This window comes from Lycium barbarum, chromosome 4 (assembly GCF_019175385.1).
Source record: "Lycium barbarum isolate Lr01 chromosome 4, ASM1917538v2, whole genome shotgun sequence".
NCBI classification, from domain to species: domain Eukaryota; kingdom Viridiplantae; phylum Streptophyta; class Magnoliopsida; order Solanales; family Solanaceae; genus Lycium; species Lycium barbarum.
In genome coordinates, this window is record NC_083340.1 from 123,671,484 (window position 1) to 123,694,462 (window position 22,979).

General features: G+C 36.9%; 3 protein-coding genes across 8 annotated transcripts; 1 reads left to right on the top strand and 2 right to left on the bottom strand.

Moving 5' to 3' along the window:
* The first annotated feature begins 815 nt into the window (after positions 1 to 815).
* LOC132636350 (protein METABOLIC NETWORK MODULATOR 1-like) lies at positions 816 to 7,282 on the top strand. Of its 6 annotated transcripts, none has more exons than XM_060353175.1 (3): positions 816 to 1,085; positions 5,710 to 6,677; positions 6,778 to 7,282. In XM_060353175.1, the coding sequence occupies exons 2-3, from the start codon at positions 5,766 to 5,768 to the stop codon at positions 6,844 to 6,846; spliced, it is 981 nt and encodes a 326-aa protein (XP_060209158.1). In that variant the 5' UTR covers positions 816 to 1,085; positions 5,710 to 5,765; the 3' UTR covers positions 6,847 to 7,282. The 6 variants fall into 6 exon arrangements, with proteins under 6 accessions (XP_060209158.1, XP_060209155.1, XP_060209153.1 ...); XM_060353172.1 differs by having other exon boundaries at positions 818 to 1,085; positions 5,706 to 6,677; positions 6,769 to 7,282; XM_060353170.1 differs by having other exon boundaries at positions 818 to 1,085; positions 6,769 to 7,282.
* Positions 7,283 to 9,387: 2,105 nt separating this feature from the next.
* Positions 9,388 to 17,420, bottom strand: LOC132636351 (uncharacterized). Its single transcript, XM_060353176.1, has 7 exons — positions 16,895 to 17,420; positions 14,453 to 14,593; positions 13,994 to 14,359; positions 12,328 to 12,573; positions 11,380 to 11,472; positions 10,856 to 11,056; positions 9,388 to 9,950 (listed from the first exon to the last, which is right to left on the bottom strand). Exons 1-7 carry the CDS (start codon positions 17,204 to 17,206, stop codon positions 9,735 to 9,737), a joined length of 1,575 nt encoding a protein of 524 aa, XP_060209159.1. The 5' UTR covers positions 17,207 to 17,420; the 3' UTR covers positions 9,388 to 9,734.
* A 4,435-nt stretch (positions 17,421 to 21,855) lies between these two features.
* Positions 21,856 to 22,563, bottom strand: LOC132637732 (uncharacterized). Its single transcript, XM_060354779.1, has 2 exons — positions 22,269 to 22,563; positions 21,856 to 22,217 (listed from the first exon to the last, which is right to left on the bottom strand). The coding sequence occupies exons 1-2, from the start codon at positions 22,561 to 22,563 to the stop codon at positions 21,856 to 21,858; spliced, it is 657 nt and encodes a 218-aa protein (XP_060210762.1).
* Between the last annotated feature and the right edge of the window lie 416 nt (positions 22,564 to 22,979).

A 22,979-nucleotide genomic window follows, 5' to 3' on the forward strand; every position in this document is an offset into this window, starting at 1 on the left:
TTATAACATCATTTCACTATAACGGCCTGGTTTTCTCCGGAACCGATTTTTCATGTTATATTTTACTTCTCTATAACAGCATTCTGCCTATAACAGCAATGTCATCCGTTATAGCGGTACACTCTTTGTAAAGTGACCTCTCTATAACAGTCATACTCAAATAGCGTGTAATAATATTTTGTAAGAAATATATTATGTGACAACAAAAGTGTCGATGAAGAGCCTCAACCTACTGCAACTTGGAGATAGAAGAGTCAAATGTTAAGCACTTAGACAGCCTTCAAGGGAAAGCTATTGAATTTTCTTTTGCTGAAAGTTTGGACAAAAATTTTCGTCAGTTGAAGCGTTATATTATCACTAAGAGACTAGAATTTACGAAACAGCCTACAATTGTAGAGTTCTTACGTCAAACTTGAAATATTTAAATTCTGAATTAATTTAAAATGCATACGTTCCATAGATTTTAATTCTTTATCTGTGTGGTACAATTAGTTATGGATTTAGTACTAATTTATTAGTCTTTTCAATTTTTGATTTATGAGATATGAAAATCAATTGAGATTTTAAAATTTACATGTATATTGTTTTCATTTATAACATAAAAAGTATAAAAAGTTCATTGTTTGCGTACTTTTGTTTATAACAATTAAATGAGATCTAAATATCGAATGTCAGTATACATACATAACAGCACCTCACTATAGTAGCCATGAAATTTCCGGACAAATACTGTCACTATAGAGAGGTTTGACTGTATTTTGAATCCATCTAGGATTAAATTTTGTCACATATATATCGAAAGAATACCCACTACCAAATACGAGTTTTTCTTTTTCTTTTATCCTTTATTTTTCATTTCCTGTGTCTTTGCTCAACTCTAGGCAAAAGTATCATTAATGCCCGTGATAAAAGCAATCCTTCCCCCTCATTTCAAATTATGCACAACAGTAAATTAATTTCCTAATTATCCCTCTCATTCCTTTCTCTCTTTGCTGATTTACAAAATTTAGGGTTTAAGTTTCACTACTTGTTTATCTCCATTTCTTGAAGTCCCTCTTCTAGCAGTGCCAGTCCTACGAACTAAGGTATGGTCGTTTTCTAATATTACTGTAGTATTTTGGGTCTATTTAACTTTGACTTCAAAATGTTCTAAGTGGTTTGTTAATTCGTTTTATGTTTTTTTTTTTTTGGATGAAAAATGTTAATATTTTTAGTTGTGAAAAGATTGAAAAATTAGTTAAGGAACTAGATTCATGTTTTTAGCACCTTTTTCCGGTATAATGTAGCCAAATATTTTTTGTTCAGTTTCAGCATTTCGTAAGTAGTTATTCTTGAAGAAACAGAATTACTAGTAAGTATTATATTCAGTCTTCACAGTCAAAAAAACTCATTTTAAGTATGTTTTGGAGGTGGATCCAGGATTTGAAGTATATGAGTTTCTACAACGATCTCGAGTTGATATACAACAATAACTCGGTTCTTCCTCTTTTGGTAACTAATAATAACCGGGTTCACGGTCGCATATTTATAGGTATTTAGTTTTTTCTTAATACATATAGAGGGTTTAAACAAAAGTTATTGGGTTCCCGTGAACCCACATCATACATTGTATCCGCTGCTCGTATGTTTTTACTAGTTTATAGAGAGATTCGAACTTTTAGGATTCGCCCCAGGGGCACTCACAAGTGTGGCCTAATGGTTGAGGAGGAGAACATGTTTCATGTTCAATCCTGTCAGAGGCAAAGATGCTAGATAATTTCTTCCCATTTGCCTAAATCTTGGTGGGCAGGGTTATCCGGTACCTGTGCTAGTGAGAGGAAGCAAGTAGGCGGTGAAATAATCCGGGTGCACGCAAGTTAGCCCAGACTCCACTGTCATAATAAAAATTAGGGATTCGCCCCAAGGGCTTTGGTTCAGTTGAGTGGGAGCAAGGTAGAGAGGTGGGCTGATATTCCCCTGGTTTTGTACATGTGGGCTGACTGGGGTTAGGCGGGTTATCACGGGGGGGATTACTCTGTTATCAAAAAAGAGATTATAACTTTTAGGAATACATTTGATAATTCCAATGATATGAGTGTGTAGGAGCCTTTATTGGTCTTCCCTAGTAAGTCCAGGTTTTGTATGCATTTAGCATACGTTGTACTCCCTCCGTTTCAATTTATGTGAACCCATTTGACTTGGCATGGAGTTTCAAAACAAAGAGAAGACTTTTAAACTTGTGGTGTTAAATGAGTCACATATATTTTGTGTGGCTATAAATCATTACATAAAGGTAATTTGTTTTACCTTTATTGGATTGTATTAAGAAGTATTTTCAGATATTAATTTGTTTTAACAATCTTAATTTAAATTACATGTTCATGTGCAACGGTTATATATCCCAGCTGATGACTTGCAGTAAATCTGGTTTAAATATTTTAAAGAAAGAACACCTGGTATTTTAGCACTTCCATGCAATCAAGCTACATAACAAAACCATGCATGTCAACTTGCCAAGGAAAGCCATGTGAGATTGTACAAAAGTGATTTTCTCTTCACAGTGGAGCTATCAATTTTTTTTTCCTTAACTGGTTACTTATCACTTTGGTCCATGTCTGTTGCTTTGGTATCCCTCCAGTAATATTGTTGCACATGTGCCTAAATGTCCTGATTAGTAAATAATAGTTTCACTAGCCAGAATTATAAGGTATCTTGAATACATACCAAATTGTTCTCTACTCTAGCTGGATGAAGTTGCTCCGGGTAGGTACTTGGGTATCAGATATGCTATTCTGAGTTGTCTTTAGCATTTTTCCTTACTTATATTCATTAGTTGTACTCTGTCTTTATCAAGAAAAGTTGTCTACTCTTTGTAATGAAAGTGTCATTTTGGTATATGTGACTAAGCACCGTATGAAATTGAGATTTTGTAGTATTTCTCAATATGGTATTCATCGACCTAGAAAAGGCATACGATAAAGCCCCAAGGGAGGTTCTATGGAGTTGTTTGGAGGCTAGAGGTGTTCTTATGGCGTACAGTAGGGCGATTAAGGACATGTACAATGGAGCCAAGACCTCGGTAAGGACAGTGGGAGGAGACTCAGAGCACTTTCCAGTGACGATGGGGTTGCACCAGGGATCAGCTCTTAGCCCTATTCTGTTTGCCTTAGTGATGGATGGACTGACGCGACAAATCCAAGGTGAGGTGCCTTGGTGTATGCTATTCGCGGATGACATAATTCTGATTGACGAGTCCCGCAGCGGAGTTAATGCTAAGTTGGAGGTGTAGAGGCAGACCCTGGAGTCTAAAGGGTTCAGGTTGAGTAGAACCAAGACTGAATACTTGGAGTGCAAGTTTAGTAGCGTCACGCATGAGGTTGACATGGAAGTGAGGCTTGGTACTCAGGCCATTCAAAAGAAAGAAATTTTCAAGTATCTTGTGTCTATTATTCAAGGAAATGGAGAGATTGATGAGGATGTCACTCATCGTATTGGTGCAGGGTGGATGAAATAGAGGCTTGCATCCGGAGTCTTGTGTGATAAGAAGGTATCACCAAAACTTAAAGGCAAGTTCTACAGGGTGGTGGTTAAACCAACTATGTTGTATGGGGCAGAGTTTTGGCCAGTCAAGAACTTTCACGTTCAGAAGATGAAAGCCATGGAGATGAGAATGTTGCGATGGATGTGTGGGCATACTAGGAGAGATAGGATAAGAAATGGAAGCATCCGAGACAAGGTGGGAGTGGCCTCTGTGGAGGATAAGATGCGGGAAGCGAGATTGTGATGGTTCGGACATGTGTAGAGGAGATGCGTTGATGCCCCAGTACGAAGGTGTGAAAGGCTGGCTAGGGATGGTTTTAGGAGAGGTAGAGGTAGGCCTAAGAAGTATTGGGGAGAGGTGATTAGACAAGACATGGCTCAGGTTCGACTTACTAAGGACATGACCTTAGATAGGAGGTTATGGAGGGCACGAATTAGGGTAGAGGGTTAGTAAGTATTTTAGTGTTGTCTTCCTTATCCGTGCATACTAGTAGTCATAGTATTACTCTTATAGGTCCTTATATTTCGATAGTAATTTGACATGCCTTTCTACTCTGCTTTGGATGCTTGGCATTACCTCTAGCACTATCTGATTGTTTCTTTTACTACGCCGTCCTACTATATTTCTGCTATTTCGGCTTATTATCACTGTTTATTATTACTAATGCTTTTTATATCTCTCTTTGAGCCGGGGGTCTATCGGAAACAACCTCCCTGCCCGTCAAAAGGTAGGGGTAAGGTCTGCGTACACTCTACCCTCCCCAGACCCCACATGGTGGGATTATATTGGGTATGTTGTTGTTGTTGTTGTTGTTGTTGTAGTATTTCTCAATAAAGGGAATGGTGTTTGCAGTGTTGCTTATATTCTTAAGTCTTCTGGGAATGGATATAAATATTCCACATAATTTGAATGATTAAATAAATCTGTTGGATATTTATACTGTAATAGTAGGTGTCTTGTTTTGCTCACTACTCCCTGCAATTCCTTATATGCAAATCTGCTGAGTCCTACTTAGCTTGGGTTAGCTGGGACCATATTGCCATAAAGTTATAATCATTATCTCCTAGTAATATTTTATAATACCATATTTTAATCTGATCTCCTATTTACCTTCACATGTCTTCCTGTCAAAAAAGCCTAATTCCCATTCTCTCTATATGCCATTTAACTGTTACAGCCATTGTTTTAACCTAAGTTACTCGGACTCTTCACTTTCGGCGCCGCACCCGTGTCAACATGACATGGGTATGGGTGTGGGTGTGGGATCCGTATCCAATCTGGTCAACCGCTTTTGGGTACTGTGACCAAAATCAACGGAGAAATTCCGGACAGATCCAATGATTTTTATAATCAAAACAAAAGCTGAGATGGACTTAAAGAAAATGAAATACCTTGTATATTGAAATTTCTGTATCACTCCTTTTCCTTTTATCTCCTTCCGGGATTCTCCTCTGGATCAATATTTTCTCCTCATGTTTTCCACATAATATCTCATAATTTAGGTTTTATAGTTCTATTTTTAGATATTTCAATTATTTTTAGCCAAATCCCCGCACCCGTATCCATACCTGGATTCGTATCCCCGAATCTTAGAATTTAGATCATGAAGGATCTAACCTCTAGATCCTCACCTGTATCGGACACCCGCACCCGAGTCCGAGTAACTTAGGTTTTAACTTACCACTTCAACGCTTTACTGTCCGGGTTTTGTGTCAACTTTAGCTCAGTATCGTGCAATCCCATGCATATGGTGTCCTCCTTCATATGGTGTCCTCCTTCCTGAATGAACTGTCCACCTTTATCCCCGATGATCCCGAATCTCAATCCTAGAATAGAAGCGATGCTTTGGGTCATATTTATCCTTTGCCAAGCCAATGCAATGCCAAATTTTTATTTACTACGTCCTCATCCCCCAATTTATGTGAAGGTATTTGACTGGGTAGGGAGTTTAAGAATGAAAGGAAGACTTTTGAAACTTCTGGTCTATAGCAACCCATAATATTTGTGTTGCAATAAATCATCTTATTAAGGGTAAAATGGGAAGTTTAAAGTGAAATTGTTACTAAATATAGAAAGGTGTCATTCTTTTTGGGATTGTTTAAAAAAGAAAGTGTCACATAAATTGGGACAGAGGGAGTATCTTAATAATTGTTCTGAGTCAAAATATGAGACTGATCTTTTCCAGGCAGGTACTACAGAAGACTAGCAGGAAGGAAGTTTAGATACTCGACAGCAACTTCTGAGAATGAACCTCGCTATTCATGGTGACAGCTCCTATGCTGCAGTAACTGTTCCTGTCAAGCGGGGGCGGGGTCGCCCGCGCAAGGATCACAGCCTAAAGCGTGTAAAAACTGCTAATTTTCCACCGGGATTTAAACAAACAAAAGAGATCCGACCCCAACAAGTAGATACAGTTAATGTTGGGATAATAGGTCAGCCAGCAAATGATGGGATGATAGGTCAGGCTGTTACAGGTGTTGTTGAATCTGCATTTGATGCTGGTTATTTGCTCAGTGTTAGGATTGGCGACTCCAATACAAATTTCAGGGGTGTTGTTTTTAAGCCAGGGCATTTTGATCCTGTCACAGCAGAAAATGATGTGGCACCACATGTTCAGATGATTAAAAGGAACGACATTCATCTACCCGTTAGAAACCAAGTTCAGGCATATGGCCATGATCGGAGAAATGTATCACCTCCAACAACAGCTCCTTCTGTCCCTTTGGTGGGAGCCCGCGGTGCTGTTGTTCCTGTTGTCCTTCAACCTGTCAACCCGACCAATGGATTTCCACCTGCTACGCAAGCTCCTCCAGATTCATCCCAAGCTGCTCATATGACTGTTGCGCCCTTGGCTGCGCTGCCACCTAATGGGTCACTAACGACTAGTCAGGTTACTCAAGTCGGCGACCAAGAAGCACTGGTCACTGCGCAGGATGGAGGTGGTTCCCTTGGTGAGGGAGCAACATTAGTGCAACAGAAAGAGGTTAAGCCAATTATATCTAACAACGCATGTAAACCTGTTGATATTGGCGACATGAATGAGCTTCCTTCTATAGGACCAAGCGATTCTATAAATTCCCCTATTCCTACCAAGATTACCTCTGTTACAAAACCTTTGATGAATTACGGGATTGGCAGGATGACAGAGCTTTTACAGGTAAACTAGAATAACTTTCCCTGCTCGTTTCATGTTCTAGAATATCGTACGTCCATTCTTTGTAAATTCTGAAAGAATTGCCTGAGTGAAGGCGGTGCAGGAAAATCTGATGGAGAACCAGGTGCTTCATGCTGGGGAATCATCCATTAGCGACGAGTACAAAAGCTGATGGTAAAAAAGAGGAATTATGTGTTCAGTCGCACAGACGTCCTCAAGTTGTGATATCTGACATCTCCCATCCCCTGGCTCGGAGATACCTTGACAACATGTGGTTCAATGCTTTTGAAGTTGTACCTCATCGTTCCCATGGAATGAGACATCTGGGGCGGAAATTGGGCAGGTGTTGTGATTCAAAAGCCGCTTGTCTAGCATGAAGAGGTCCTTGTTTTGTTATTTTCTTAATTTGCTTAGACAAAATATCTGAATTTCTTGAGGTGTTGTGATGAAGAAATTGTCTAAAATGCTAACTTAGTCGGACAGGCACTCACAGTGAATCATAAAAAAAGAGTAGGATCAGAGAGGAAGAGTGATTGACCTTTCAATTTTTCTTTCATCCTTTCCAATGGTAGAAAACAAATAGTGAGAGGCTTCGCCTCATTTCTTGATCTTCCTTTCCTGTTTTCTGCCATTAGCTAGCAGCACTTAGGGTTAAAAGCATGGCGAATAACTTGGCAACTAAATTACCACGTCATAGATCTCCCAACAATTAAGGAGGTTTGACATTCTTAAGATCAAGCAAATTAGGGGTAGTTAGGTTAACATATTAGTTATGTAGGGATTGTTTATGCGGTAATTAATAATGAAATTGGTATACATGAAATACTTACTTTGGGAGAGCATTTTTGTCTTTAAATAGGTTAATTTCCACATTGTTAGTACTTGGTACGCAAATTTTCACATGGCTTAAGTCGATTATCTTATGGAACATTGATACAACCTTAGGAAAATTATGCTCCAAAAGCCAGCTATTGAGGTGGGAGAGTCCAAAGCTATATAAGCCTCACATTAACAAATGTGGGACTCAAGTCTCATTCCGTGCAATAATATCATAACAAACGGATCACACAAATTATAGAGGGCAAACTACCAAGTTATTTACTACACCAACAACAACTGAGGCTTAAATGCTAGACTATATTAATCTTCGTTGACCTGCTTGATTTAAGTTTGATCCAATATTTATCTCCACTGGTTCATTCCATTTGGAGGAGGACCTTGATGATCCTGGAAACAAGATTGCAAAGAGTGAAATTTTGCTCATAATAATCCATTCTCTATAACTAGTACACATTTCACATTGAAGTCATACTGCACTGGTGAGTTCTTCAGCAGGGATCAACGCCTAGCACCAAGTCAAGACTTCCGGTTGTTGGGGTTAAGGATTGCAATTTTTTCACGAAACGAGTCTTTAGAGTAAAGTGATCTAAACAGATCACACATGTTATAAACTGCAAGCTGCTAAGTATCACTACACCAATATCACGTGATAAATATAGTCGCAGTTATGTTTTCCAAGTCGATTTCACTTCGTATTTGACTCTATCTTCTTACCTCTCATGATAGGAGTAAGGTCTGCGTACACTTTACCCTTCATAGACCCCACTTGTGGGATTATACTGTTGTTGTTGCTGTTTTTGTATTTGACTCTATCTTCCAAAAAATTTGAATATCGCCTCGTCCGAGTGTTTCCAACGAATTCCATCAAACCCACTAATAGAATTAACTACTAGAAAGTTTCAAATTTCGAATTGAATTTCAATTGAGTCTTTAGCAAATCAGTATTTTTCCTCAGTTTTAAATGGATATGCGCAGTGATATTTTATGGCTACAGGCTGTAAACATAATTACATGGCTAAAGCTTTGGTAATTATTGTACAGGCTGTAAACATAATTATATGGCTAAAGCTTTGGTAATTATTGTCTATCTCTTGTTTATTTCTTAAAGTTTCTCCATCTTATATGTAGCTTCCCAATTTTTTCATCCGTTAATTCGGCCTTTTGTCAACACCCATCGTCCATCGAACGCTCTTTCAGTAGTCATATTCGCCTTCTTTCTATTTTGCATTTACATGGGAGGGTCATGGGGTACCAGCACTTACATGCAGAAGTGCAACTATTTAGTATTCAAATTCCTATGATGAAATTGGGGGTTCTCGGCAGAAACAAATCAATTTAGATAGTTCAGCAGAAACAAATCAATTTAGATAGTTCTTTGTGGCTCCGGTGGCGACTACATCAATGCGTTATTGCTTCAAGAGAAACTCTCATCGAAGTTCACTATGAATCTCGCAAGATTAAAGCAAGTAAATCCTAACTAAATTCAATCTGGAGACTCCTTAACATAAACAGGTCTAGATAAAATCAACTTTCCTGCGTTAGAAATAAGGTCATGTTAGTTGCCGATTGGGGTTCTAAAGGAAGTGATTCTGCCCCCGTGCCCCTCGACTAAACCACCATCGACATTATATGTAAATCTAATAATAGTTACATTGTTCAAGATGATCCATTTTTTTAATGAGATTTTCCACCAATATCTATTCAACTTCTGCTTAAATCACTTGACATTTCCAAATTTCCAGTTAATACTGGCTAAACTAGATTAATTTCCAGAAGGCTTCTCTACTTTAGTAATTCTTCTATGAGACAAGAAACAAGGTTCGTCAATTGAGGAAGCAGCCAATAACAACATTTAGGCTTCCACAACAGCAAAGAAAAGAACAGATTTTTGGTAATATTAACTGCTCGAGCAAAAGATTCTGCAAATTACATCAGAAAAGAGGCTACAACACTACATATGTTGACCAACAGTAAAAGATTGTTTCAGGATCTACAAAGTTTTGCAGACAGAACAAATCAACAAAACTACTACTAATATTTACACTTTAATTCTAAGTCTGCTTTGACATACACGTTTTCTAGGAAAAAAAATTTCCAAGCTCTTTCAATATAAAGCTAACTCAAAAAATACAAACTACGTCCTTGTCACGCCAATCTAGCATTGGAAGACCATCCTTGTAAGTACTTGTACCTTAAACCACAGCAAGAAAGCTGGCCATGTCAACAACTTTGTGGCCTGTAATATTGTGGAGGCATAGATGGGCACTTTTCATTCATATGGGCGTAAATATCCATTGTATTGTATCCAGGCAATTCCATCCGGTACTTCCCTTTAATTTGACAGAAAGGAAGCTCCACTGTGTCATCCGCATTGCACCACTTAGGCAACCGATTTGTATTGTTTTCAAAAAACTTGAGCGAGTAAGCATCTTTTATCTGCACTTCAAAACAACAAGTTAAAGACACATTACCTCCTGAAACCGTGGAAACCAAAGCCCTAATTTATTACTAATACCACAATGGAATTCGATATAAGAACAATATACCTTTGAGTGAGATGCACCAAAAAGGTCAACAGGATCAAAACACAGTCAGAGAAACATCTGAAAAATGGATAAAAACTACTTCTCCAGCCCACTCTCAATTTCCCAGTTCACCTCTTTAGAGATAATATTGAATGAGTTGTACTTTTGTCACTAACTGTAAATGCAAGAGTTCTTTATTTGTGTGTGTGTGTGTATATAAAAGTAGGTCCAGAATAGAAAATAGACTAATTTTTGATAGCATAATGTGGGCCTTCCATAGCTATTTGGTAACAAAAAATTGCAGTAGTTTTTTAAGGGAAGTAAACCACGTACATATTTTGGGATAACCCAAGCACAAAAATAGAACAGTCGAAACAGAGGAAGTAGCTAAAAGGGAATCGACTGACCAAAATATTACTCCCTCCGTCCCAATTTATGTGATATAGTTTGACTGGGCAGGGAGTTTAAGAAATAAAGGAAGACTTTTGAATCTTGTGGTCTAAAACAAGCCAAAGATATTTGTGTGGTTATAAATCATCTCATTAAGCTAATAGGTAAAGTTTAAAGTTAAATTGTTTGTCAAATAAGGAAATGTATCATTCTTTTTGGGATGGACTAAAAAGGAAAGTGTATCACATAAGTTGGGATGGGGGGAGTACTTGATAGGCATATGTGAATAATATGACAGTATAAGCAGAAGATACTTCCACCAGTGCAACGGCCAAGAATTTCTTTTTAAGAAAAGAAATAGTACGTTTGGATTCATCCAGTTAATGAACCCCAATGCTCACATCAAAATCCATCTAATGAACTCACCGTGAATTCTGTAACCTGAATCGAACTTGCAAGTGGACCAAATAGTCCTGCTTCTTTATACGTTTCAAGAATGAAAGCAACACAAGATGCTGATTTCCCATCACTATAAACCCAGTCATCCTGTTCTGGGATAGTCAACAATTTGGCAAAAGATGACCCACGCTTTTCAACTTCGACAAGAACATCAGGAAGACCAAGGCCCTGCATGGACACAAAATTCATTATACATCATTAGTTGTGGATCTTATCAGATGTACGGCATAAGCCTGCACTCGCTTGGCTTTTTGCTCGAGAATTTTCACCGTATGCTTTTTAACCAAACCATTGTGGATTTCAGGGTAAACTAGAGTTATGTTATTGAACTTTGTTCATTTCATAGTAATTTGCTCAACTTAATTTAACCAGTTACTCAATGGACACACGTATTATCTAGGTGAACAGCTGCTCTGATCTGAGTGTATTTTGTCCATTTTTTTGTCTCAATAAATAGAGGCAGTTCACTAATTCGAGAAAACAGATATGACCTGAGTTCCAAGTCGCTTGTTTAAGGCTTCATTCCACATGTTAGCTGCATATGCGGGCTGTAAGTGATTCCAAACAGTCATGACAGAAGCAACCTGTACCGAGCAACATATCAACAACAAATTAAAGCTGGTGAAATTTCACAAATGCACCAAATTGAAGAGGCATAAAGCAATCCAGTAACACTTTTCAAATATAATGATAAGCACCAACAATGCCATTGTCCTCTCTTTTCATGCCCCCAACTCTACCCTCATCATTCTTGTGTTCAACCTTCTTCATACGTCTCAAAAGTAATTAAAAGCACAAGTGTGTCATCATATGATATTTTGATGTTCTGGCACAAAAACACATCAGCATAATTGTGCAGAAGTTTATATTTTTAATCCCCCACTGACCGTTTAGCAATTTCAGAGTCCGGTTATATTTCTATGAAATCAACTGTTGACATCAATTATTCTCTGCCAAATTGATGTGTGACCTTCTGATGACTTTAAGCTATCATCAGATAATAAAGGTACCAACAAACAAATGTAGCTCCATGAGAATGCGCAAGATAACATCACAGTAAAATTCAACTGAATTAATGGCATACGCATTATAAAAGTCAACACATTGTTCAACACTCAAAACCTTACCAGCTTTTGAGACCCAATAAGCAATTTGAAAACCAATTTTGTTGGGGTATAGTTTACAATCAGTGCTCAGTAGTCTGCTTGGAAAAGGCATATGCATGCTAATCACTTATTTTAGTTCACACGTCTAGAATCTTAAATGCACCAGTCAATAACAATCTTTATCTGAAAGAACATACCTCAGCTCTTGAGCCAAAGCAGAAATTGATTGAAGTGTCAAGTGAAAAGAATGACTAAGTAAAAGGATTATTAAGAGGCTTTGGAAGGAAACACAAATTGGCACAACTATGATCAGAAAGAATGGATAGTGCAAACCAGATGAGCATCCAAGGGAGAGGGATAATTTCCGTCAATTGTGTCTATCCAGCTAAATATTAAGTTGTGGTAACCATATGGTTTGCCTGCCATGCTTTGTGCATATTCCCAAGCTGCAGTCTCATTAAACTTGGTACGGAGATCAGGGTGCAAAGGGAGCAATGCAATATGTGGATTAGAATCATCTTTTTTCAGCTCAAACTCCCACCATTCCTCCCAGGGCAAAATAGCAATTATATCTTCTCCCTGAAAGTAGATACACAAACAAGTTGGCTCATAATTTAACAGTAATCAAGGTGGTTATTTTCACTAGCTATGGAATCAATTATCATTTAAAATCTTACGAGCCTTATCTCCAAGATATCATTCTTAACAGGTAACTAACTAGCTATAGGAATGACTGCTAACTACAACTTAAAGATATCCCAACAAGTTAAAGAAAGGAGAACAACAGTAGTGAAGAAGAGTTGAATTCTAGCTACGTAGTAATCATTAAACTCAAAAATTTGTTTAAAAAAAACAAAAAACGGGCGACTAAGAAGTTAGGGAGAAAAAGAAACGCTTATACTCTTGAAGATTTTCCTCTTTTTTACCTTTACCTCCACAGAGATAAGTAATATTTTTCTCCCAACTATTTTTTAAAACATAATGAATCTCAAAGCCCAGTTACCTAACTCTGTACTGTTCAGTCGAAATACACTAATATACTTGCATCTCATGTAGAGAAAACCCACAAAGGCACAAAAGCTGAAGAGGAGAATATTTCATCTTCAACTTGATGAACCCCATAATGTGAACGCATGGCACAGTTAGATATATGAAATTTAAAGATGTAATAAAGAAAGAAGCCTATAATATTTACATATGTGCTTTTGTAAATGGAAGGCAAAATCTTTTACCAGACTACGATGCATCAAAAGTCATAGAAATTTTCTTAAACAAGAGACTGTAACTTCTGCCAGAGCTGCCAATCCACACACCATGATAAATTACAAACAAAAGCCACATGCTTGCAACAATCAAGATAGACAAATGTGGATTATTTTAGAAATATACAAAACGGGGAACTTTGGGGGTTTTTGGTATGGAGGAAAATATTTTCCAGAAAATGTTTTTCAACTTTCTCATGTCTGGTTGGTCAAAATACATTTTCACTAGGAAAATAAGTTCCTAATGACCCTAATGGAAGTAGGGAAAACAAGTTCCATAAGTGTTCCAAGTTCATTGTCTTCTCCCCACCCACCCAACACCTACACCTTGACCATCCCACCCCCCACCACCCCCAAACCCCCACTCCATCCCACCCCTATACTGTTTTGCTAGATTATTTACATATAAATGTTCTTGGGTTAATATTTTTTTTTTCTTACTTACCAACTACTTACCCCCAGACCCCACTTGTGGGATTACACTGGGTATGTTGTTGTTTTACTTACCAACTACTAGAAAATAAGTAAGAAATGCACTTGCTTTCCAAAAAAACATTTTCCTTCCTACCAAACACAACTATGTCCCATTCCATTCTCCGATGCATACCTTTGTCGCTGGAGTGGTTGTGGAGCATGGAACCACATAACTATAAAATTTGCCTTTTCCCCGAATGAAAGAAAGAGCAATGACGAAAGTACCATCGCGTGAAAGCGAAAAGAAATGTTTAAAAGAGTACCTTATCATTCTCATGTCCAGATTCTCCAACCCACAACTTTCCTTGAGCATCCCTCAAGCAAACAGCAGAATGGCCAGCATAAGCTCCAGATACCCATTTTTCTAACGTCTCAAAAGCACCCCAACGACCTCTAATTTTTGATATTGCAAGAAAATCTCCAGAATGTATGTCTTCAGTGGTAAGGTTGCTGACCCATGGTTGAGGACGTTGGTCAAATGAAGCACCCATGTGTTTTTTCAGAAATCCGATATTTGAATTTTCACCCCATCCAGTGTTTGTGAACAAAGGGAAAACATCCCATAGTGCTGAAAGGGTTCCCAACATTCCTGCTTGCATAAGGAAAATTGAGACTCCATTACGTTTCACCTGCATTTGCATTTTAGAGTTCATTACTCTTATCACAATTGATGCTTTACATTAATGTCTATGAAGTTCATTTACGAAATAATAGCAACTCACATATTCTAACTCGGCTTGAGACTCCCACTCACTGATTTGAAGAGTGTGTTCACGAGATAAAACGTAGTAATCCCATTTCACACGATATGGGGTTGCAAAGATGTAAAGGTCCATACATGTGTAACTGTGCGCATTGCTGACCTGAATAATAGTAAGAAATATCAATTAATGGAAACATCCAATACCTAGAAAAGAGTGCAACTGCTGGATACTCAGCTGCAGGAGAACACCCTAAATGACCAAGTTGAAGCCATCTTCTACAGCCATGAGCAACTATAAAGCCCTTTTATCCTCAACAATAGCAAGAATATAGAGGACACATGCGGACAGAGAGACAGATAAATAACAAAAACGAAAAAAAGACGAGGCAAGGCGAGCATCTACATTCACAATTATCTCATTTTTCCTATGTATACATTTCTTTCACCTTCAATTTGTTTAAGATATCTTTTTAAGAAGATTATTGACTTGAGTTTCAAGGTTTTGCGAACTTAGCCCGGATGTATACCTCGCACACGATCTGGTTCCCTGACCATCAGTTCCTTTAGCGGTTTGAGATCCATCCCAGTTGCTAAGATTAGTGTGTACAGGTAACACACCAAAATGTTTTATACTTCTCTGAGTCTATTGGCTAAAATCATTTTACCTCCCAAAATGTTTTTGTTAATTCCATTCATAATTTACTGACGGATACAAAACCTTTAATCAACTTCAGCTAGGAAACACTGGTATTTGCAACTTCTTTACGCTCAAGATAGTAACTACAGTAAACAATTATGTTGACCAGGAAATACAACATAAGATAAATTAATGCATAGATTGGCAGTTTATACATGATTCTTCAACAGCATGCAGCAAAGATTCAAATGATAGTGTTAATTAGATAAAAAGCCAATTTTTAGAGCTCGTAGCAAAGAATGAAGCTTAACTTCCACCGAGTTTTCCATCCCTCTCACACCACAAAGCAACAGATGTCAAACAGAAAACGAGATTCAAAATAGAAACTGCAAGGGTTCTTCATAGCTAACCAAATCTGAGAATCATGCACACCATATTTCCAATGAATATTAACTGAAAAAATACTACTCATGTTGTGAATAAGAGCGAGTTGATCACAATAATGAAATTAAAATCTCTGAACTAGGCTAAACTAGGGGTGTGTTTGGTATGGAGGGGCTTTCCAATTGTCCCGAGTTTGGTTGGTCAAAATATTTTGGAAAACATTTTCTCTAGGAAAACAAGTTCCTTAAAAAATTAGGAAGATGACTTCCCTAGTGGAAGTAGGGAAAACAAGTTCCATAAGTGGCCTTCCAACTTATTGTCTCCACTTATCATATTTTTACCCCTGCTCCGTAGTTTGTAGCAGGTTTGTTTCGGGCGTTTTCTAGGAAAAAAAGGAACTGCTGTAATACATGTGTTTCGTTCTCTTCAATCTTCTCTTTGATTGCTTTTTATGAAGTTGCACCGGGAGCTAGTGCTTTCTATCTAAGAATTGCTCCATGGATCTCATCGGAAATGTTTAACCATCCAATCCCCACCCCACCTCCCCCTCCCTACCCCATAGTGTTTTCCTAGATTACATATAAATGCTCTTGGGACATTAATTTTATGCTTACGTACCAAACACTATAAAATAAGTAAGAAACTCACTTATTTTCCAAGAAAACATTTTCCTTCGTACCACAAACACCCTAAATCCCAAAAGTAGCACCCCAACTTCAAACTCCCTGAAATCACTAAACCCTCTTCAGGTAGTAAGATTCCAATCAACCGACACAGACATGGAACCAAAACTTCTAATTATATATACTGAAATACTTCCTCCATCCATTTTTACTTGTCCACTACACTAAAAATAGATGTCCACTTTTACTTGTCCCGTTTGGAAAACCAAGACAAAATTTACAACTTAATTCCTAATTTCCCTTATTATTAACTATAATCATTTCCTTTATTATATTCAAAGGGTGATATAGTAAACTTATCATTTAATTAATTGCTCCCTCCGTCCGTTTTTACTTGTCCGTGTTTGACTTGAGCCATGAATAATTTTCACATTTTTCCGAAATTTTATTCCGGAAACATGTTTGGACATAGGATTGTAACAATTTTCCGGAATTCGAAAACTCCAAATACTTGTTTTCACATTTTTCACTCCAAATCACTCGCAAAAATTCAACATTTTCCAAGTTGTATTCATGTCCAAACACAACTCCATTTTCCAGATACCGTTTTTCAACTTTTGTCCAAATACTACTTTTTTTCAAATTTCACATATTTTATATCCAAACGCCCACTAAGATCCTAATCAACCAACATAGACATGGAACAAGACCTCCATAGAACCAAATATTTTAATTGACAATAACTACCCATTTCAGGAAATAATTGTCAAGTTGCAAAAATAGATTTTTCTTTTTTTTAAAAAAAAAAAAAAAAAACCTTGATATGAAGAGTGCCACCACCAAACCTACTTGCAGTATTGTTATGAAGTTCCAACCAAGCAGTATTTTCAAAAAAGCAAGCACCTTTCCATTGAAGTGTATTATTATTATTTGCAGCCCCAACAAAAGAGGGTAAAAGGTCAACAGCACTGTAGAGGGAGTTGACTAGGGGCCATGACACGTGTCCAGGTAACACTGGTAAAACATCTTGTAGATGGAATAGTGACTTTGACCCATGTATTTGTCTTGGAAAAAAGCAGGATATGATCAAGAAACTGAATAAAAAATGGGTATTGAAGAAAACTGCCATGGCTACCTTCTGTTGAGGCTGGAGAAATTTTTTGGGTGTGGCGTAGGTGGAGGGAGAAGGGGGGTTGCGGGGGGGGGGGGGTCGTATATGGTTAAATTAGGAAATGGGTTGCCATAGAAACAAGTTACGATGATGTTTGGCTTCTCCACCGTCCCAAATTAGTTCGTGTTTCAGCTTTTTGGTAAGTTAAAACAGTATATAAAATTTGATTAATATTCTAAAATGCTTTTTAGTTTATCCCAAAAAAAATTGCAGATTGACAATTCATACATCCTACTACGTGACAATAAACTCAAGATTCGCAGATATTCTAGTACTCCCCTCTGTTCACTTTTGTTTATTCAGTATTCTAAAAATAAATTTTTCACTTGTACTTATCACTTTTAACATAACAAAAGAATATCATGTTTTACTCATAATATTAATTACTTATTTCAAACCGCTTCTCAAGTATACTTCCTCCGTCTTAATTCAAGTTTACTTTCCTTTTCTGTCTATTTCAAAAGAGTATTTCTTTCTATATTTAGTAAGTTGAATTCAAACATCGTACATGACAATAACCACAATATTTAAGGATATTTTAATATATTACACACATTTTTAATTTAGGACCACATAATTTAAAAGTCTATCTTTATTGCTTAAACTTCGTTCCTAGTCAAACTTAGATGCTTAAATTGGGATGTAGGGAGTATATATATATATCTATTAAATTAACATGAAAAAATTGTAAAGTATAGTTTTTTGTATAGTTTCTAAATATTTACATTTTTAATTATAAAATATTAAATTGATCAATTTAATTTGATTTCAAAAATTACTTAAATTGACTTTCGAGAAGTAATACATAATAATTACTCCCTTCGTCCTTATTTGACTTATCACACCCTTAAAATGTACTATAATACATAGAGTTGTAATTTTATCATATCACTCCTAATTATTATAAGCCAGTATAATAATTGAAATTAATCAAACATACTTTAAAAGTTGTGCAACCACTAACAATTCCTTGAACTTTCTAACCCAATAATTAATAATAAGAGTAAAATAGGTATGAAATGGTAAATTATCTCTTGATTTTTCAAACTGGATAAATAAAGATGGACATCTATCTTTAATATAGTAGACAAGTAAAAATGAAACTATACTTTCTTAATTTTAATGTTAAGGGTATAGAAAAAAATTGCCAACTCCAGTCTTAAATTTTTAAAGTAATAATGATTTTGAGATAATTTATTTGAGTTAAAACGCCAGTTAAAATGAGAGGGAGTAGTACTTTTCGTATAGTCTAAATATCCAAATATTAATCGTGAAGTATTGAGTTGATTAATTCAACTTAGCTTTAAAAATTAGTCAAATTAATTTTCAAAAAGCGCAACTAACGTGGGATGGAAGGAATGTTAAAAGTTCAGAGTCAACCGAAATAATTTTGCAGATGGTCAATTTAATTGTAGTTTAGTTCCAATATGGTTACCGATTTTTCTTTTGTTGATTCCAATTTCCAAAGAGTCGTTTTTGTTTCCGTGAAGTTATCAACTATCCCAACCTTTTTCCTCTTCTGATTCGGATAAATTCAATAAATCATCTTAGGAGTTTGATGAATTCTCATAAATACGGTAGTTGAGTTTTACTTTAATATTCAAAAGAAAAAGACAAATGTTTTTGTCAATTGTAAGCATAAGAGATTGCTTGTATGTAGTAGCGGTAGCGTCCTCTAGTGATATGGCGTCAATTCTGTTGGAACTCCTAATACAACTTTTTTTTTTTTTTTTTTAATGAAAACCACCAAACCAAGTTTGGCATTGCTTTATTAAAGTAGAAAGTTTATGTACAAGAAAGGAAAAAAGAAATAAACAAAAATCATAAAAACAGAAATGAAACTGTAAACTACATCCAAAAACTGTATAGAAGCTTGTCTACTGCAGATCCTCTGACCTTGACTTGACACCATCTCAAACACCTACAAGCTCTCACCAGGTGCTATGGTTCAAAGTCTAGTGAATAAATATTTAGGCTTCCAGGATGGAGTAGGATTCTTCTATTTTTTCCTTCAGATGTAGTTGTTATCTCCTTGCCATTATGTTGCACTTTGTTCGCCATTGTCTCTAGTTTCTTAAATGAAAAAATCTTTAGAAGTATTACAAAAGAATGAGCATGTACACATACTAATACCACTCTTGTAATCCTGCCAAAGACATTTTCATTCAAGTCTATGCTGCTACTCCTGGCATGTGTAAATGTAGCCTTATTACGGCTACTGAGTTCCAAAGTTGTTGTTAATCTCCAGGGATGTGATGGTCCTTAGCTTGCCTGATCCTCATGTATGGTATATGTGCATTCTCTGTGTTCAGAATTTGCCTTGCTTTCATAGGAAGTGAATTGAAACTATCAAACTGATGATCACCTGCAAAATCAAAAACATAGTTAGTTAAAAAATCAGCCAGGTCATTTCCTTCTCTCAGAACATGCTCCACCCTCACTTCCTTATCCCCCCTCAGTCTTGAAATATCACTTATGATCATTGATATACTCCATGAAGCCTCCCACTGTCCTGTTAATATCATTTTCATAGTCATAGAGTCCGTTTCCATCACCACTGGTAACAAGCTGTGTGCAACACAATACTTGAGACCCTCCTGCAATGCTATTGCTTCAGCCACCAAATTTGAACCATCTGATATTCTTCTTGTTGCTGCAAACTGTAAATCAGCTGCTGCATTTCTAATACAAAAGGCCATCGATCTTGGTCCAGGATTTCCCCTAGAAGCTCCATTAGAATTACATTTGAACCATCCTCGCATAGGAAATTCCCATTTCACTATCTTGCTCACAATTCTTGGCCTGTATGCTTCAAAAACTTGTAGGATTTGAGGTATGCATCTTGGTAAGCTGTGTTGCCATGGAAACCTTAGTCTACACATTTGATATATGATCATGTTGATCTCATAAATCACTTTGTTGATGGACATCTTCCCTCCATGTATAACTGTATTCCTCCGCCTCCATATCTGTCACATGGTAACCATTGGAATAGCTCTAAATATAGTTCTGAACTTTGAGGGGCAATCTGCATTCCACCAGACCTGAAGAATCTGCTTGGCTAGTTGAAACTGTATTGTGATGCCAACAACAGCTTTAACATATGTCCAAACTCCACAGTTTCATATTGTCTATGATCACAGTAATAACATCTTGCCTCAATATCTATCCTAATCCTTCTTACTACCTCTCTAACAGGTATTTTAAACTTCCACAACCTCCAGAAAAAAGAAGAAGGATATCTTAAAAGGGACACCTGATATCCACATGTTCTTAAAGACATCTGACTTGGATGCTTTTCTCCTCAGAAGTTCCCCTATAGTACCTACTATGAATTTGCCTGAGGCTGTCATCATCCATCTTGGCCTGTCCCACTATTCTGTTGGTTCATAAAAGTGTAGTTCCTATAATATATGATCTACAATGTCCATGGGGAATAATTGTTGCAATCTTCCTATGTTCCAACCATCCTGTAGCATAAGTTCCTTTGCATCTTGAACACCCTCATCTATCAGAAAATCATTAGGAACAATGTGATATATAGCCCTTAACTTTGTCCAGTTTTCAAACCATATATTTGCAGTTCCACTCCTTGGTTCCCACCATATTTCATGTTCTATATTATCTCTAGCCTCTAGCATTTCCTTCCATACTTGAGAACCTCCCTTCCACTGCACATTCTGAGGACTGTGCCTTTTGCAGTATTTGATCCATATGTAATTTGCCCATAGAGTATTTGTTGTCCTGAATTTCCACAAAAGTTTTGCACATAAGGCTTTAGATATATCAAACAAGGATCTAAAGCCCACTCCTCCTTCCTTTTTTGGCATACACAATTTCAACCATGATGACCAATGTCTTCTTCTGTTTTCCTCACTATTATTCCAGAAGAATCTTGCAAATATTTTGTGCAGATCATTGATAACGCATTTTGGAGGCATGATAGCTGACAACAGATGTATTGGCATGCTCATTAAAACATTTGTGATCAAAATAACTCTTCCTCCAAATGATAGTAATCTTTTTTTCCAAGTATGCAGCCTATTCTTAACTTTCTTGATTAAATCATTGTAATCAGCTTTCCTCTTCCTGGAATGTGTAACAGGACAACCCAAGTATGTGAAAGGAAAAGTGCCTCTTGAAAAACCAGTAATATTCTCCACTTGTTGTATCAACACATTAGACACTTTACTGTAGACATAGAAAGAGCTCTTGCCTTTGTTGATAAGTTGGCCTGATACCTGCTCATAGTCATGTAATACCTCCATAATCAGCTCCAAGGACCTAGGATCAGCAGATGTAAAAATTATTGTGTCTTCTGCATATGCTAGATGATTCAGACTTGCACTCCATTTGGGAATTCCATAGGTTCTAAAATCATTGTTCTCAAATAAAGAGTTCAAAGCTCTAGATAAAACTTCAGCAGATAAGATGAACAAAGCAGGAGAGAGTGGGTCTCCTTGTTTTACACCCCTGGTGGAGTGGGAAAAACCAGAAGCTTGGCCATTAAGGAGTATGGAAAACCAGTTATTTGCTATCAACCTCCATACCATATCTATGAAAACTTCTGCAAATTCTATCTTCCTTAAAACTCTGATGAAGTAACTCTATGACACTCTATCATATGCTTTTGCCACATCAAGCTTAAGCACTACATTAGCTGGTTTTCCCCGTAGTCTAATGTCAGTCACAACTTCTTGAGTGAGAAGGACATTTTCAATGATGCATCTGCCCTTAACAAAATCAGATTGGTTAGGAGATATCAGAGAAGGTAAAAGGCCTTCAAGCTTATCCTGAACCACTCTAGAAATAACCTTGTTGATAAAGTTACTGAGACTGATTGGTCTCATATCAGCAAAAGTCTCAAGATTCTTCTTCTTTAGTAATAGTACCAGGTTGGTATGTGTTATTGACTTGGGAAGAGTCTTCCCATCAAAGAAGGCTTTAACAACATTGTATACATCAGCACCTATAATGTCTCAACACACCTAATAAAATATGCCAATCATATCATCTGTACCACTAGCACTATCTGCAGATAAATCAAACATTGCCTTCTTCACCTCTTTCAAGGTTGGCATGCTTACCAGTTTATTGTTAGTATCCTGATCAACCATACTAGGAACATATTGTAGCAAATCAAAATCTACTGGATCACCATCTTGAGAAAACCACTGCTGATAAAATCTACAAGCTTCTTCTGCCAAAAGTGAATCTCCTTCTATCCATATCCCTTGTTGATTCTGAATTCTCCTACCATTCACAATACTGTGAAAATACCTTGTATTCCTGTCTCCTTCAGCAAAACTTGTCATATGTGACTTTTATCTCCAAAATTCTTCCTCATAGTGAACATACTTTTTCAATTCTGCTTGTGCTTGTTGTAGCACCATCCTGTTCATAAGGGAAGGATCCTCTTCAAATAATTGTTCTTTAATTATCACAACCTCTTCCCTTACTGTTAACTGCTTGAAAATATCACCAAAAGTTGCCTTACTCCATGCAGATAATGCAGTTTTCACACTCTTCAGCTTTAGCTTAAAGTTGTTAAAGTCACCACCTTCAAAATCTGTACTCCATGTTTGATTAACCACCTCTAAGAATGATTCATGTTCTGTCCAGAACTTCAGAAATCTGAAAGGCTTCCTTATGTGATGTGAGATTTCACCACAAGTAAGTAATAAAGGGGCATGGTCTGAGCCAATTCTGGATAAATGTTCCACTTCCATAT

Bases quoted from the DNA above. Each gene is read 5' to 3' on its own strand.
- LOC132636350 (XM_060353172.1), top strand. From the start codon at position 5,766: ATGAACCTCGCTATTCATGGTGACAGCTCCTATGCTGCAGTAACTGTT. The intron at 6,678-6,768 runs GTAAACTAGAAT...GCCTGAGTGAAG, and splicing joins GGATGACAGAGCTTTTACAG to GCGGTGCAGGAAAATCTGAT.
- LOC132636351 (XM_060353176.1), bottom strand. From the start codon at position 17,206: ATGGCAGTTTTCTTCAATACCCATTTTTTATTCAGTTTCTTGATCATA. The intron at 14,594-16,894 runs GTTTTTTTTTTT...ACTATTATTCAG, and splicing joins GTGGCACTCTTCATATCAAG to GTCAGCAATGCGCACAGTTA. The intron at 11,473-12,327 runs GTTTGCACTATC...TGCTCGGTACAG, and splicing joins CTCCCTTGGATGCTCATCTG to GTTGCTTCTGTCATGACTGT.
- LOC132637732 (XM_060354779.1), bottom strand. From the start codon at position 22,563: ATGACAAGTTTTGCTGAAGGAGACAGGAATACAAGGTATTTTCACAGT. The intron at 22,218-22,268 runs GTACAGATGATA...GAGACATTATAG, and splicing joins ATCTGCAGATAGTGCTAGTG to GTGCTGATGTATACAATGTT.